Here is a 15,693-nt window from a genome sequence, read left to right on the forward strand (position 1 = left end):
TAAAGAAACACATTTACTGAGCGCTTACTGTGTGTGTGCCCTGTGTCTTAAACAGATTATCTAATTCTCACAATAAGCCTGTGAATTAGGTAGGGTCTCCATTTAAAAAACGAAGCTGAAGCTTAGTCATGCCAAGTGACTTGACCAAGATGGCCCAGCTGGCAAGGTATGCAGGTAGGATTCAAATCCCGTCTAACTCCAAAGCCCAGGCTCATTTCACAACCAGTTCCTGCTTTAATACCTGCTATCTCATTCCATTCTCACTGGAAGCCTCCGGGGTAGTTCTTATTTCCCCATTTCACTGAGCAGGAAAGTGAGACTCAGAGCAGTGAAGTGACTTGCCGGGAAAGGGGTCTGGCTCCGAGTGGGCGGGAGGAGAGCGGGCAGAAGCGTGCACGTGGACTCCGGTGCCGCAACCCCGCGCCTCCCCCGGCTCTGCTCTGCCTCGCGGCTCCCACCTTCCCCGGTCCCAGTCCCGCGCACGGCCCGCTGCGAACTACACTTCCCGGCAGGACGCGGGCGCGCGCACGCGCACCGGGGCCTCCGCCATGGCGACTGTGCTGTCCAGGGCGCTCAAGCTCCCGGGTAAGGAGTCGCAGCCTCGCGACCACCCTGCTCCCGCGGGCCCTGGGGAGACTGGGAGGCGAGGCGCTGGAGGCGAAGCCGGTCGGGGCCTGGCCCCAGCCCCAGCGTAGATGCAGGCGCGCGGAGGCGAGCCGGTGCAGCCCCCACGGGCTGGGGGTCTGTCACCACCAGGGGGCGAGAGGGGCGCCAGGCTGGTCGGGGGTCGCGGGCGCGGGGCGAGCTTGGGAGACTTAAGGGAGGGAGCGCTGGAGGCGCGCGGGGCTGGTGGCCTGGAGCAGGAGGGCGTTGCTTCGAGGGCGGCAGTCAGAGCGCGCGTCGCCGCCATCCCAAAGGGAGGGCTGGTGAGGGGAGCATCCTTTCCTGAGCGCCGTGGACCACATACCGCAGGGTCCCCAGTTCTTTCTGTCTTGGGCTGGCCCTGCGGGCGAGGGGGGGACAGGAGCTGCAGGACAGCGGGCCACCCTCTGGAGCAGCCTCTCCGCTTAATGACACCACTGACGTAGCCATAAGGTAAGGGGGACAGGTGTTTACCCCTTCTGGTTTACAGAAGAGGAAAATGAGAGTTATTTGGCTAATTGACTTGTCCCAAGGTCGCAAAAACGGTATTGGAAACGCCTGGACTAGAACCTCTGGGGTCTCTTGATTCTAGATCCTGGGGTTTGATTCCTATTGATCAGCCTCTGGCTCTCAAGGCTAAGTATTGAGGAGGGAAAGGATTTGGCCCCTGAAAGTTACAGATAAATTGTGGAATGTTTTTTAAGGAGGCACACTCGTAGTGTCGACAACTTCTAGAGCTAATTCAGTACTTTGGGCAGCAGCTTCAAGTTTTTAAAAATTTTCTCTTAAACCTCCAGAATGGGACTGTGCGGCTACAAGCTTGCTTTTTTAAATAAAAGTATATTTGTCCTGCCCAAATAAAATTTGAACATTAAGCTGCAAACATGCATTTGCTGATACGGTGATAGTGGGAAAAGCAGGGTTAGTAGGAAAAACAGTTGCTTTCACTGGCATCAGAAGAAAGGGCTAGTTTGGTGTCTGGTGGATAATCCAGCATATGGCATCACAGGGTGTATCACAGGGACTTTATTCTAAAAGAGCTTCCAGCCTGCTGCCACATTGTGCCATGGATGACACTGGGATGGGTATGAATTTGCATTTCTGTCCCCAGACTTCGTGACCTGAGACATTTTTCCCCCGACATGGGCTCATTAGAACATTGGAAGGAACATTGATAATATCTGTCTTGGAATGTGTATGTAACATTGGAATGAAGTGGGGGATGGATGTGTGCCTTTACCTGCAGGATTAGTTTTTTTTTTTTTTTTTTTTTTTTTTAAGAGAATGCAGAGAGAGTACAAGTAGGGGAGAGGTGCAGAGAGAGAGAGAATCTTAAGCAGACTCCACACCGAGCTGGACGTGGGGCTCGATCCCACGACCCTGGGATCATGACCTGAGCTGAAATCAAAAGTTAGACACTCAAGCGACTGAGCCACCCAGGAGCCCCAGGATTAATTAACTTTAAAGAGAGTACCTTTGTATATCCTTAGTGTAGGATGATATCCTCTCCAAGGATAATGAGATGTCAGACATATTTAGATTTATTTCTTTTAAGTTCCTTTTCTTTTTTTCCGGCATAGATAATTATTCTTCTCTAAGGATGGGAATGCAAGAAAAACGCTTTTGAAACTCTTGAGCTCTTTTGCATTCTCACATCGTAAGGCTGTGACACTATCACTCCCTGGAGTATTCAGTTGCAGTAACTCAGCTGACAGGGTAGGGAAAGTATAGTCTGGTCCTTGGGCCTGTGTTTGAACAGCGCCTTGGACCTGAAGAGACAGGTATGTTCCATACTTTTTAAGGCCCGGGTGCAATGGCCATGTGTTCTCTTCGATGATGTGGGTTGTGGTTTCTTTTGTTTGTTTTTGTTAGTACTTTTGCTTGTCTCCCTTTTGTCGTTTCTCCCCACTGCCCCAAATACAATTTTTAGTTTTTATATTAGGTAGAAGTTGCCTTCTTAATAACTTTTTTTGGATTTCCTGTGATTGGGACTGTGAGGCTGTTATCCAGTTTGGGCTACTGTGTTATGTTACCTTAGTTAACATCGTCTCTTTTTTTTAAACTGATGTCTAATTGACACATCCTATTAGTTTTAGGTATACAACGTAATGATTCGATATTTGTATATATTGCAAAATGATCACCACAGTGACATCCTCACTATTTCTATGTGTAAGGAAGCAGACTAGAATGGTAACTAAGAGCATGACACAGCTTTGGGTTCAAGTCCAGTGTTTACCAGATTGGTTATTTAATCTTGTTAAGCTTTAGTTTGTTCATGTGTCGTAATACTATTATTGTGGAAAATTCTTTAGGTACTGCACACTCTGCTACATATTTACCTCATGGGGTTATTTGGCTTAAAATTTCTTGGGGGGCGCCTGGGTGGCTCAGTCGGTTAAGCGTCCGACTTCGGCTCAGGTCATTATCTCGCGGTCCGTGAGTTCAAGCCCTGCGTCAGGCTCTGTGCTGACAGCTCAGAGCCTGGAGCCTGTTTCGGATTCTGTGTCTCCCCCTCTCTCTGACCCTCCCCCGTTCATGCTCTGTCTCTCTCTGTCTCAAAAATACATAAATGTTAAAAAAAAATAAAAAAAATTTTTTTTCCAAAGTTTATTTATTTTTGAGAGAGAGAGAGAGTGCGAGCTGGAGAGGGGCGAGAGAGAGGGAGACACAGAATCTGAAGTAGGCTCCAGGTTCCGTGCTGTCAGCATAGAGCCGGATACCGGGCATGAGCCCATGAACCGTGAGATCATGACCTGAGCCGAAGTTGGATGCTTAACTGACTGAGCCACCCAGGCGCCCTGGGATTATTTGTCTTAGTAGAAGAAATGGATGTACTGAAGAGGTTTGTTATTATTCAGTAAGTGTTAGTTCTTATTATCATCTTTGTTAGCACCAGGCTCATTTAGGAATGTGCTTCCTGAAGGAAGGCCTAATGTAACAGTGAGCTAATGACAGATGTCATCAAGTTGGTGAAGAAAGGACAGTTGCTTGGAATCTATTTCAGTCTCTTACCCTTCCACTAAGCCCAAGATGGAAAGATGTTTGGCTCACATGCATATGATAGGGTAAATTAGTAACAGAAGGACAATGTGACATTCATAAAGCAGCCTGTGGAACAACTTATCTTAAGTAAATATTTTTTTTAGTCCATTTTAAAGTTTGAAGGTCAAACCCTGAAAGGTATATCAGAGCGCAATGTTACTGTAATGATTTGTTTTATTATGTGTAATTTAGAATCGTTATGGGCCCTGGATAATCTAATCTATGATCACATATCACAGAATGGTGTGTTTTACACCATATTTTCCTGAACATACCTGGGGAAGATACAGTTGCACTTCCTTCCTGTTTTCCTCTGTACCATTTTGGGAATGCTGTTTAACTGGCATCCTCAGTCTTCCTAAGGTGAAAAGTGATAGCTGTGGAAAGCTCATTTATGTTGATACATTATGAAATCAGTATCCTCTCCTTTATTCTTTGAAAACCTTTCATTGATTAAAAATATGGGTGGTGGCTGTAATCAGTAGAGAAAAGAGTGCTAAAGTGCCCTGCCTTCTGAAGTGTGGATTTGATCATGATTATAACTTCAGGCAAGTTGGTGTACTTTATACTTCACAATCCCTTGTCTTTCTGTGAAAGATAGCAAACATATTTACATAGGAGTTCTCTGATCAAGTTTATAGTCTGGAATAATTAAGCTGGGCTTTGTGTAATGTCTGGAAAAATACACTATCTTTTGATAATATAGGTTACTGATGAGAAGTTAGCCTGATTATTTTATTTTATTTTTAAAATTTACATCCAAGTTAGTTAGCATATAGCGCAACAGTGATTTCAGGAGTAGATTTCTTAATGCCCCTTACCCATTTAGCCCATCCCCCCTCCCACAACCCCTCCAGTTACCCTCTGTTTAGGAGTCTCTTATGTTTTGTCCCCTTTCCTGTTTTTATATTGTTTTTGCTTCCCTTCCCTTATGCTTATGTGTTTTATATCTTAAATTCCACGTATGTGTGAAGTCATACGATATTTGTCCTTCTCTAATTTCAGTTAGCATAATATCCTCTAGTTCCATCCACGTAGTTGCAAATGGCGAGATTTCACTCTTTTTGATTGCTGAGTAATACTCCATTGTGTGTGTGTGTGTGTGTGTGTGTGTGTGTGTGTGTGTGTACACCACATCTTCTTTATTCATTCATCCGTAGATGGACATTTGGGCTCTTTCCATACTTTGGCTATTGTTAATAGTGCTGCTGTAAGCATTGGGGTGCATGTGCCCCTTCAAAGCCCTACAACCCAGCAATTGCACTACTAAGTTAGCCTGGTTTTTGTTCCTATCTTTAGTGACTGGATTCTCTTTCCGTTGGCTTGGCTGCTCGTATATGATTCTTTTTTTGTCCTTGAAGTTTAGCCCCTTTTTTGCAATACATTTCAGTATTGATTATTCTGTATCAGTTTTTCTTGGGACTCAGTGTACCCTTTACCATTTTGGGTCTTGCTGTATTACAGGAGCTTGTTTGGCATGTCTTTTAATTGTTGTTTTTTGTTCCATTTTCTTTTCCGTTGTCTTCTTCAGTTACGCATATATTGGGTCACTGTTGCTGTCTGTATCTATGCCTTTTTAGTCTTCTTGAAAGCCTTGATCTTTTCCATGGGAGACCTCAAAACCAGACTGCCTGGATTTGAATGCTTGCATTATTGCTTACTTGCTGTTTAACTGTAGGCCCAGTTACTTAAACTTCCAAACCTCAGTTTCTTCATCTTGAAAACGGAGATAATAATGTTTCTGTCTCCAAAAGTTGTTATGAAGATTTGCAGAGATAAGGCAGTAAAAGGGTGTGGAAGAGGGCACACTAAGTGCTTGGAACTACCAGCCATTCTTGTTTCCATTTCATTTTGCTTGATTTTCCACCAGTCTGCCCTTTATATCTCGGACTCTTTTCAGCCATGTCTGCCTGTTTGCTCATTCCAGTAAGGGTATCTTTTCTAAACTTGTTTTATTATTTTTTCCATTGTTTTTCTGAGCCCTGCTTGTTTACTTCTCATCTTCTCTATTCAGTTGTCCTTTATTCTTAGAAATATTATGTGTGTGTGTGTGTGTGTGTGTGTGTGTGTGTACTCTTATTTCAGAGAAACTGTTTTCTTTAATTTCTTGGATTCCCTGGGGAAGTATCTGTTCATTATTTCTTCCATTTTGTGGCATAATTTGTCCAGCATTGGTTCCTCAGTAGATTTTGTTGGCTATGTTTTTTTGTAACTTCTTTCTTGAATATTTGCAGAACTTTGAAGTATCTCATAGAATAAGTACTAATGATGGCTTCTTTCTGATTATAAATCATATTTAATGGTCATTTGTTTTATAGCTAGCTCTTGGCTGACATGCAGGCAGAGGCTGGGGGAGTGAGCCAGGGCAGTTAGAAGCTAGAATTTAATCTACTTGGGCCCCAGCCTGTTTTAAAAAAAAAAAAAAAATCCCCCTCTTCAGGTCTGACTGTGCACAGCTACTTTTCTTACCTGCCAGGCTGACAGCCTGCTTCCTGTAAACATAGAAGCCTTTCTCATTTACTCTTACCTTGCTTTTGAGTCTGTGGTGTTGAATGGGGCCCATTGATGCCTTTGGGACCCCGGACTTTGTCTTTCTAAGCAAGAAATAACCAGTTTGGCTATATATCCATGGAACAAGGGAGGTAATACAATTGATTGGTTAGGATTGTGAATTCTGTAGTCAGATTGCCTGAGTTTGAATCCTGGCTCTCTTTCTCCCTAGTTCTGTGATCTTATGCAACTTATCTCTCTATATTTTCATTTCTTGTTGGTAAAATGGGAATAACAACAACAACAACAACAACAACAACAACAACAACAACAACGATACCTACCTTCCAGGGTTGTCATGAGGATGGAATGAATTAACATGCTTGGACCAGTGCCCAGGATAGTAGGCACTCCTACTTTTCAGTTATCATCATTGCCATCACCTTTATTGTTGTCATTATTAACTCTGTGAACTCTGCTCACTGGTGGGGACCTGAGATGCATGTATCTACTCTTACTGTGCTTCCTCAATAGGATACAAGTTTTGCTGCATTTGGCAACAATTTTTCATAAATTGTAGTTTGGGAATGTGGTTGTTTTCTTTTCTCCCATTTTATTACACCCCTCCCTCCACCCCCCAGTTTTTAGGACGACTACTGACAGAAATGCTTTCCTTTGCTATCATCAACTGGAAGTATATAGTATTTTACAGAGACCATTTCAAGAGCAGCTGATTTTCAAAGGATGCTTGCAAATTATTTTTATAGGTTTAGTAAAGATTTTACTAGTTTCTGTAGCATAAGCAGCCAAGTTCTCTTCCTGCCTGTGATAGTGTGTGATATCATAAAATGCATTTCTTTTAAACTGTTTTGTTAGCCAATATTTTAGTAATGGTTTTACTTTGACTGTTTTAGACTGGTATATTTGTTGCAAGGTGGCAACTGACAAGCAAGGTTGGATTTAGTAAGTATCAATGCTAAATTTTTCACTTGATGCTAAAAATCCAATTGTACCATTATATAAGATGGCCTGAGTGTATGTAGACAATACTTGGGAGTTTGAGTTGAATCCGTTGTGTGATGTGACTGCCAAGAAAGCTGGCAAGATATTAGGTTACAGTAATCAAATTGTAGCGTATTCTCTAGATTAGGGAGGACATGGTTCTTCCCTCCCCTGGCCTGGTCAGACTGCACCCTGGGGATTGTATCCAGTTCCAAGAACCATACTTTAAGAAGCGCTGACATATCACATTGTGTCCAGAGCAGAGCGACCAGGATGTTGAGGACACGTGAAACGGTGCTTCTTCAAGTGACGAGTTGAAGGAGGTGGAGACATTTAACCCGGGGAAGACAAGATTGGGCAGTTGGGAGAAATAATGCCAGCAGTAATAATAGAAGCTGAAATCTGTTGACTGCAACTATAAGCCAGACCCTAAGGACCATGCATATGTTATCTTATTTAATCCTCAAAAATAGTTGCATGAGGTGGGAAAAATAATTGCCCCATTTCAGAAATGGGGAGAATAAGGCTTACTAAAGCTGAGAAATTAATTGAGGTCACATGATTAAAAAGAGATGGAGCCAAGATTTGACTGTCTGTCTTGTCTGTCTGTCTGCCTGTAAAGACTTGAACTCTTAAACACCATGCCATACTTTTCTTATGACTGGTGTCTTCACGTTTTGAAGGACTTGCATGTGGAAGAGGGGTCCCAGAAGTTAGAACTAGGGCAGATAATCGGCAAATGGCCAGAAACAGATTCTCGAATCAGTGTATGGAACTGCTTTCTGGATTGGAGGGCAGTGAGTTTCCCTCACACTGCTTATGTTCAGGTGTATGCTGAGTGACTGCATGGTGGGTGTTTGATTTCCTCTTTGTTAGATATAGTCTTTTTTTTTTAATTAAAAAAATTTAGGGGCGCCTGGGTGGCTCAGTCGGTTAAGCGTCCGACTTCAGCTCAGGTCATGATCTCATGGTCCGTGAGTTCGAGCCCCGCGTCGGGCTCTGGGCTGATGGCTCAGAGCCTGGAGCCTGCTTCTGATTCTGTGTCTCCCTCTCTCTCTGCCCCTCCCCCGTTCATGCTCTGTCTCTCTCTGTCTCCAAAATAAATAAACGTTAAAAAAAAAAATTGAAATCATGGTAAAATACACATAAAAGTCACCCTCTCAACCATTTTTAAATGCACGTTTAAAATGTAACCAATTTTAAATGTAGTATTGTTAAGCATATTCACATTGTTGTGCAACCAGTGTCTAGAACTTTGTCTAGCAAAGCTGAAACTCTGTAAGGCATCCCCCGCTCTTTGATAGTTTGCATTATGTCCCTTTGCTTTTATGAAAGACCTGTGTCAGTGCCTATTTTCACTAACCTAAAGAAATCCAAAGAGGATTTTCGCTTTTGTGAAAAAAGGCAAAAAGTGAAAAGAGCATTCGGTGCTTGTTTTGCAGCAAGTCATTAGAGAGGCAGCGCTCACCCCAGCCGTGGGAGGGGTCCCGCCGAACTCCTTGCCTGGGAACCACCCTCAGCATCTCAGCCCCAAGCCGCCAGGGCTTTGAACTGTGTCTGGGGGCATCTGTGCTTCATCCCAACTTATTTTGTGCATCCATTAGCAAGATGTGCCCTGAGGTATCAGAAAAGCCTAGGAGAGGTTATTGCTTGGGTCTGGGAAAGCTCAAAAAAATTTTCCATATAAATTAATGATAATTGCTTCTTTGTTTTATGCTATTACAGCTTAGGAGGATTTTGACAGGAATACTCTACTTTTGGATAGTGAGGGAAACCTGTACCCATTAAATAATAACAAATCCCCATTTACCCATACTCCCAGGCCCTGGAAACTACATTCTAATTTGTTTCTATGAATTTGATTAATCTAGATAAATATCTCATATAAGAATCATACAGTGTCTCTGTTTATTTCACTTAGCATAATGCCTTCAAGGTTCGTCTGTATTATATAGCATGTTAGAGTTTCTTTACTTTTTAAGGTGGGATAGTAATCCATGGGATGTATATATCACATTTTTAATCCCATCAGGTATATCCTTTTAGTTAAAAAATTTGTTTGTTTTAAGTTTTAGAGTTAATATTATTATAACAGCCTATGGTTCTGTTTGCAGATTATTATAACTAAAATTATATGGGACAGTTAGAAAATGGGGTACCCTAATTAATAAAATAATTTGGTTCACGGAGTAGACATATAAATTGTAGAAGATTAGCTTAAAACCTGTACTGAATTTATAGCATAATTTGGAAATACTATTTTGAATTAAATTCCTAATAATTGGTCTATTTTCTTACAATTTGTGCCTTTACAAGACAAATCCAATATTTGTTGATAAAATGAATAGCTTTGAAAGTGAAAATACATAGGAGTGTCTAGTTAATAGAATGCCAGTTTGCTCAGTATCTTCTGTGCTTTTTTTTGTAAAATACTTAATGTTATAAAGTATATCTGTGTAATGTTTATTTTTTTTTTCAATATATGAAGTTTATTGTCAAATTGGTTTCCATACAACACCCAGTGCTCATCCCAAAAGGTGCCCTCCTCAATACCCATCAATGTTTATTTTTTTAATAAAATATTTATTGATTTTCTGTGTACCAAGCACTAAGCTTTACACTAAAGATTTTACTTCCCATATTGGTTTCTATATAGTGTTTTATTGCTTCATATTATGTCTTGAGTAAATGAGACATAATATATGGAGTGACATCACCAAGATCACAGTGACAAGAGGCAGAGATCAACATCAAGAATTTTTCTTTTTTCCTTTTTAATTAACTGGGTCGTATTTTCTTTTTTATATTTCTTTTTTAAACACGATTGATTGATTGATTGATTGATTGATGGAGGGGAGAGTTGGGAGAGGGGCAGAAGGAAAGAGAGAGAAAATCTTAGGCAGGCTCCATGCTCAGCATGGAGTCTGACAGGGGCCTGATGTGGGGCTTGATCCCACGATGCTGGGATCATGACCTGAGCTGAAATCAAGAGTCAGACGCTCGACTGACTGAGCCTAGGTGCCCCTTTACATTTCTTCTTAATAAAAGCTTTAACAATGGAGTTTATGTTAGTACAACTTACCATGTAATTTCTAACACTGGAAATTTTTTCTTGGTTTTTGCATGGTGATAGCATGAACTAAAGGCATAAAAGCAGTTAGTCATTGGCGGTGAGGGTCAAGGAGTGGCTTGGGAGCAAGTGTTGCTCCCAACAACATAGGGAGCTCCAGCTCTCCTATAATTTTCACCTGTCAGCCACCCCAAATAAATGTAGAGTCTAAGTAAAAATAGGGCGCTTGTTGTGTAAGCCAGCTTTGAGAAAAATCCTTTACCGCTGCATTCCTGCTTGATCCCACCCCTCCTAAAATACTTGGTCGGAATAGCATTTTTAAAGGTAAACAGTGTTTACTGAAACATGTACTGACAGGGCTTTAGAATCATAGGAAGTTTCTCAGAAGTGAGTTTTCAGGTGACAGTGTTCTACTTTGCAAGCTGTTTCTGTGGAGACCATTAGGAAGCCACGAATATCCGACTGTGAGAAGCAGTGCCCAGAGAACGATTCTTCTGAAGTTTAGGCAAGTTCCAGGAAGGATTGGAACATCACAGATCTAAGAAAATCAAAGGAAATCTGCACATAAGGCATATGGAAGGTTGATATAAGAGCCTTGTCTTTCTTTAGTGAGATTCACACAAATTAAGAGTTTTTTTTTTTTGAAACTAAAAAGGTACCAAAGCATAAGAGACTCTTAAAAACTGAGAACAAACTGAGGGTTGATGGGGGGTGGGAGGGAGGGGAGGGTGGGTGATGGGTATTGAGGAGGGCACCTTTTGGGATGAGCACTGGGTGTTGTATGGAAACCAATTTGACAATAAATTCCATATATTGAAAAAAAAACTAAAAAGGTATTTGAAATTTGCCACTTTGTTTCTTTTCCAATTTTTTAAAGTCATAAAAGCAATAATTCTAGAACACTGATTTTCTTCCCCCCCATTCTTTCCCCATTTTGCTGGCATCTGTTTTATAGATAGCCATCAAGATTTAAGTTTGTAAACTTAAGTTATTTTGTTTTCTGTGTGTTCTTTTAGCTGTTCACAGTTGCCATGTAATTGTTGAGGATTTTTCCTTCCTAGTTCTTCCTGACATTCCGTCTTTCTGTGTTTCAGGGAAGAAAAGTCCAGATCTAGGGGAGTATGACCCCCTCACACAGGCCGACAGTGACGAGAGCGAGGATGACCTTGTGCTCAACTTGCAGCAGAAGAATGGAGGGGTCAAAAACGGGAAGAGCTCTCTGGGAGAAGTGCCAGAACCTGACTCAGATGCTGAGGCTGTGGGGGCTGCAAAGCCGCATCTTTCAGAAGTCGCCACAGAGGGGTACCCCTCAGAACCTCTTGGGGGCCTGGAGCAGAAGGCAACCTCTTCCATCGTGTCTTACGTACGCACATCTGTCTTCCTGCTAACTTTGGTCATCTCCATGATCCTGGTGCTCGTGTGTGCTTTCCTGATCCCCTGTCCCCCCAGAGATCTGCACAGCACTTGGAGCCGCCACCTGGGCCCCCAGAGAGGTGAGTTGCAGGATTTCCAGCCCCAATTGTGGAAAACTTCAAGTTTACATGTAATTTTGTAAAACTTCTGTAAAACTGTATGCTGATGACGTTGAAAATTCCCTCCAGGTCTTTACAAATAAATGTGTGTCATATAGCATTCCTCTCCCTGTGTGTGGAGGTGGTTAGGAGGTTAAAATTGGAAATAAAACAAAAAGATTGATACAGCTCCAGAAGCTTGGGAAGGTCGCTGCTCTGTTGTGTTTCTATTGGCGTTGGTCTTAATTAGATGCAGATAGGACAGAGCATTGGTTTGCTGGGTCCTTGCAGTGCAGCCAACACTGTCAGGGGAGAGCAAAGCTGTGAGACGGGCTATTTACAGAGAAAAGTAAGGCTCAAGGCCTGGCCAGACCAGAGGCCAGGGCTTTGTAGGACCCTCAGGCATTTGTCGATTATAGGAGCCTCACCCAATTTGAATTTTGAAATAATTTCTTTCAAGTAAAGTCGACTTGTTTTCTTGCGGTAAGTTTTCTTTCTTGCTCCTAATGGTTAGGTTGGTGCCACCCAAGTAATTCTAGCTATTTTGTCTCTTTCTGGGGCAGGTTTCTTTAAAACAGCTTGCTCTGGGTCCAGAATGCGATTCCATCTGAGCTGTGAGTGCCAAACAGTCCTGTCTTTTATGAACTGCCTTGGGGTGCGGGGGTTCAGAACACCACCCCAAAATATGTCACAGCAAACAAAATATTGTTTATTTTGAGTTGAAGGCACATGAATAGCAGCAGATGCAAGAAGGGCACTCTGACCTTGACCTTTAATTCTTCCCTGAAGCAGGAGATGAAACTCCTATGTGAAAGATGCCCTCCCAGTACCAGGAGGAAAGAAGCCTTCTAATCAACAGAGACAGGGGGTTGAGGCTGAGGGAAGTCTGTGCAAACAGAGACCTTGTTAAAATAACTCTTCTCTTCCTTTAGTCTCTTTAGACGTGTTAGCTCCCTTCCCATGGCTACCACTCTTTGTTCAACCTAGTACGTAAGCACTTCTCCAGGTCTTTATTTTTCTGTGGGGGCTCCCACGTACATGTGAAATTTCATTCAGTAAACGTTGAGTCCTTTTGTCACGTCAGTCTGTCTTCTTAACCAGTTATCTCATTATGTTTTATTACTCAGTCCCAGCTAGGAACCCTAAGAAGGTAGAGGAGAAATTTTCCCTCCCCTACGATACTCCCAAACCCCTACATCATCTTCGTTTAGAAGTATTTTACCTCTGACACTTCACTAATTTTAGTTGATTTAGCTTCTGATGAGTTCTGTGTTCTCACCTTTACTTTCTCTTAAGGCAAGACTGGGTAGATGTGACGTATGCTGTATTCCCACCACACAGGATATCTCTCCCTGTCTTCCTTTTTTCAAAGATTTCAATTTATTAAAAAAAAATTTTTTTTATTTTATATAGAGAGAGAGCTCAAGTAGGGGCGAAGGGCAGAGGGGGAGAGAGAGAGAAAGAGAGAGAGTGAGAGAGAAAGAGAGTGAGAGAATCTTAAGCAGGCTTCACACTCAGCTCAGAGCCCGGAGCCCAACACAGGGCTCAATCCCATGACCCTGTGATCATGACCTGAGCTGAAATCAAGAGTTGGATGCTCAACTGACTGAGCCACCCAGGCACACCTCTTCTTTCCTTTTTTGATGGTTCTAAGTGAGCTCTTATAATATTTGTATATGGTGTAAAGGCTAGGAACAAATCATTGATGTATCCACCATCGAGTTTGAGAAATAAGACATTATAAAGACCGTTGAAATCGCCATGTGTCCCTCCTCACCAAAGCCACCTCTCCCTGCCGGAGTTCTACTGCCCTGAGTTTTGTGTCATTATTTCTTTACTTTTTTTTAAAGTTTTACCACATGGTAAAGTAATTTTTCCCGTTTTGAATTTTGTATAAATGTAATTAAGCAGGCTTCTGTGACTTGTTTTTTCTTTTTGTTTAGCATGTTTATAAAATGCTTTTTGAGGTTCATCAATATTGATATACTGTAACTGGACCTTACTCATTTTCATCACTGATTTCCCATGGTATGATTATCCCATGATTTATTGATTCATTTTACTGTTGATGAACACTTAGGTGACTTCTATTTTTTAAAAAATAAATAATGCTGTTAAGAAGATTCTTGTACATGTTTGCTGATGCAGTGTGTGAGCATTTCTCTAGATCACCTGTGAGTGATACTGCTGGGTCATAAGGTGTGTGTGTGTTCAATTTACGTTAAATTATTTTCCATAGTGGTTGTACCAGTTTACACTTCCACCAGCTGTGCATGAGTTCTCTCCAACTTTGGCAGGTGTCCTCTGACTCCACACTGTTGAGGGGTAGGGTGGCACTATCTATTTGTCACCGCTCAGTGGGAAGCCCAAACTCCCTGCTAGGCCTCTGCTGACACCACCCAGGCAGGGGCGGTGCGAGCTGCCTCATTCATGCCAGGTAGGGGTAAAACTATAGGCTTCCCTTGTGTGTGTGGAGGGCACTAGGCAGGGATGAAAGTCCTGGCTCCCTACCTGGCCTTCTCCGATGTGACCTTGGTTGGGGTGGGGGAAGGGTGCCTTATTACAGCTGGGCAAAGTGGAACTCTAGGCTCTCACTTGGCCTTTGCTGTGGGGGTGGGGTGGGGGCACAGTTCTATCTGTATGGTGTTTGGTTGGTGTAGAACACTTGTCATCTAAAACTTGCCTGTCTTGCTATGCTGCTCCTTTTCTGGTCCTTTGGCTAGGGGAGCCAGCTTTTCTTGGACCTTTTTTGTCTGTACCTGCTGGCATTTCTGGTTGCCAGCTTCTGCAGCACCTCGTCTGGGACATTTCAGGCCAAAAGAAAGCCCAGGGGAGTCATCACCTTGTCATTCCTTGGGTTTTGCAATCTCTAGCCATGCTACCTTCTCTGCGCCTTCCAGAGTCTTCTTACATTTGTTTTCTCAGTAATGCCTGGGGACTTGAGCTGCACTTAGAAGAATAGGCAGTACTGTGTGTACTCTGTCTTATCTAGGAACCAGAAGTCTGCCTATTTTTTAGGGAGGTGCTGGCAGTGCTCTGTGTCTGTTCCCTTTGTAACCTGGGAGAACTGGTTTGTGGTGACTTAACTCAGGACTTTTTTGTTTTTATGTATTCATCAGGTGGGGACCTGTCTCCGTTGGAATTGGCTGATGTGAATGGAGATGGCCTGCGCGATGTACTTCTCTCCTTCGTAACTTCAAGGAATGGGAGTGCGGTCGGTAAGAGACATGTCTTATAGAGGCTGCTACAGGAGAAGTTCATTGATTGGAGGGGCTGTGAACTAAGAGAAAACATGAGGGTTGTCTCCGGAAGGGCACTATAGAAAAGGATCTGGAGTCAATAGAAAGTCATCATGGGTCTATCATATGTGACTAACCTTATTGGAAAGCTCCTGTGTGTAAGCAAAGCTCATTTCAAGGAATCATGGAGAGTTGTAGCTGGAAGAACTTTTAGTGGGTCGCCCAGTCCCATAATACAGAAGCTGAGATCCAGAGAGGAAGTGACTTGTCTACACACCAATGAACAGCATTAGTTCTCAGGGTTCTTGAGTTTTCTCCCGGCCAATTTTCCATTGCTTCTTAGATTATAGTAAATGCTAATCCAATCTGACCTTCCCATCCCCAGCAGAAAGCTTCTGTTCATGTTCTAACATATTTTTACACACATATATCTTGGCCAGGTGCTTTCTTTTTACTCGTGTTTAGTCCTCTCTCGTTCTCTCTGGTCTCCCACCCTGCTCTCTGCACTGGAAGGCCAACCAGTAGGCATTATGTCAACAGGCTACCTTGCTTACCAACTTCTGATTGGGTTTGGCCAATAGGAAGCACAGGCAAGAAGTTGGAGGAGAGGAAGAGAGTGGGGGGAGGGTATTTATTCCCTTGGCTCCCTCCCTGCCAGGGTGAACTCAGGCTGGCTACATCCTTGATCATAGGT

General features: G+C 42.8%; 1 protein-coding gene across 1 annotated transcript in view; it reads left to right on the forward strand.

Annotated features, from left to right (window-relative positions):
* Positions 1–499: 499 nt before the first annotated feature.
* The window catches only part of FAM234B (family with sequence similarity 234 member B), a 35,575-nt gene continuing 20,381 nt past the window's right edge, over positions 500–15,693 (forward strand). The window contains exons 1-3 of the mRNA XM_042945851.1: positions 500–585; positions 11,344–11,742; positions 14,880–14,978. Coding sequence (XP_042801785.1) covers positions 549–585; positions 11,344–11,742; positions 14,880–14,978 — 535 coding nt within the window. The 5' untranslated portion in view covers positions 500–548. The remainder of the gene's footprint in view (positions 586–11,343; positions 11,743–14,879; positions 14,979–15,693) is intronic.

The sequence above is a fragment of the Panthera leo genome, chromosome B4, assembly GCF_018350215.1.
Source record: "Panthera leo isolate Ple1 chromosome B4, P.leo_Ple1_pat1.1, whole genome shotgun sequence".
Classification (NCBI taxonomy): domain Eukaryota; kingdom Metazoa; phylum Chordata; class Mammalia; order Carnivora; family Felidae; genus Panthera; species Panthera leo.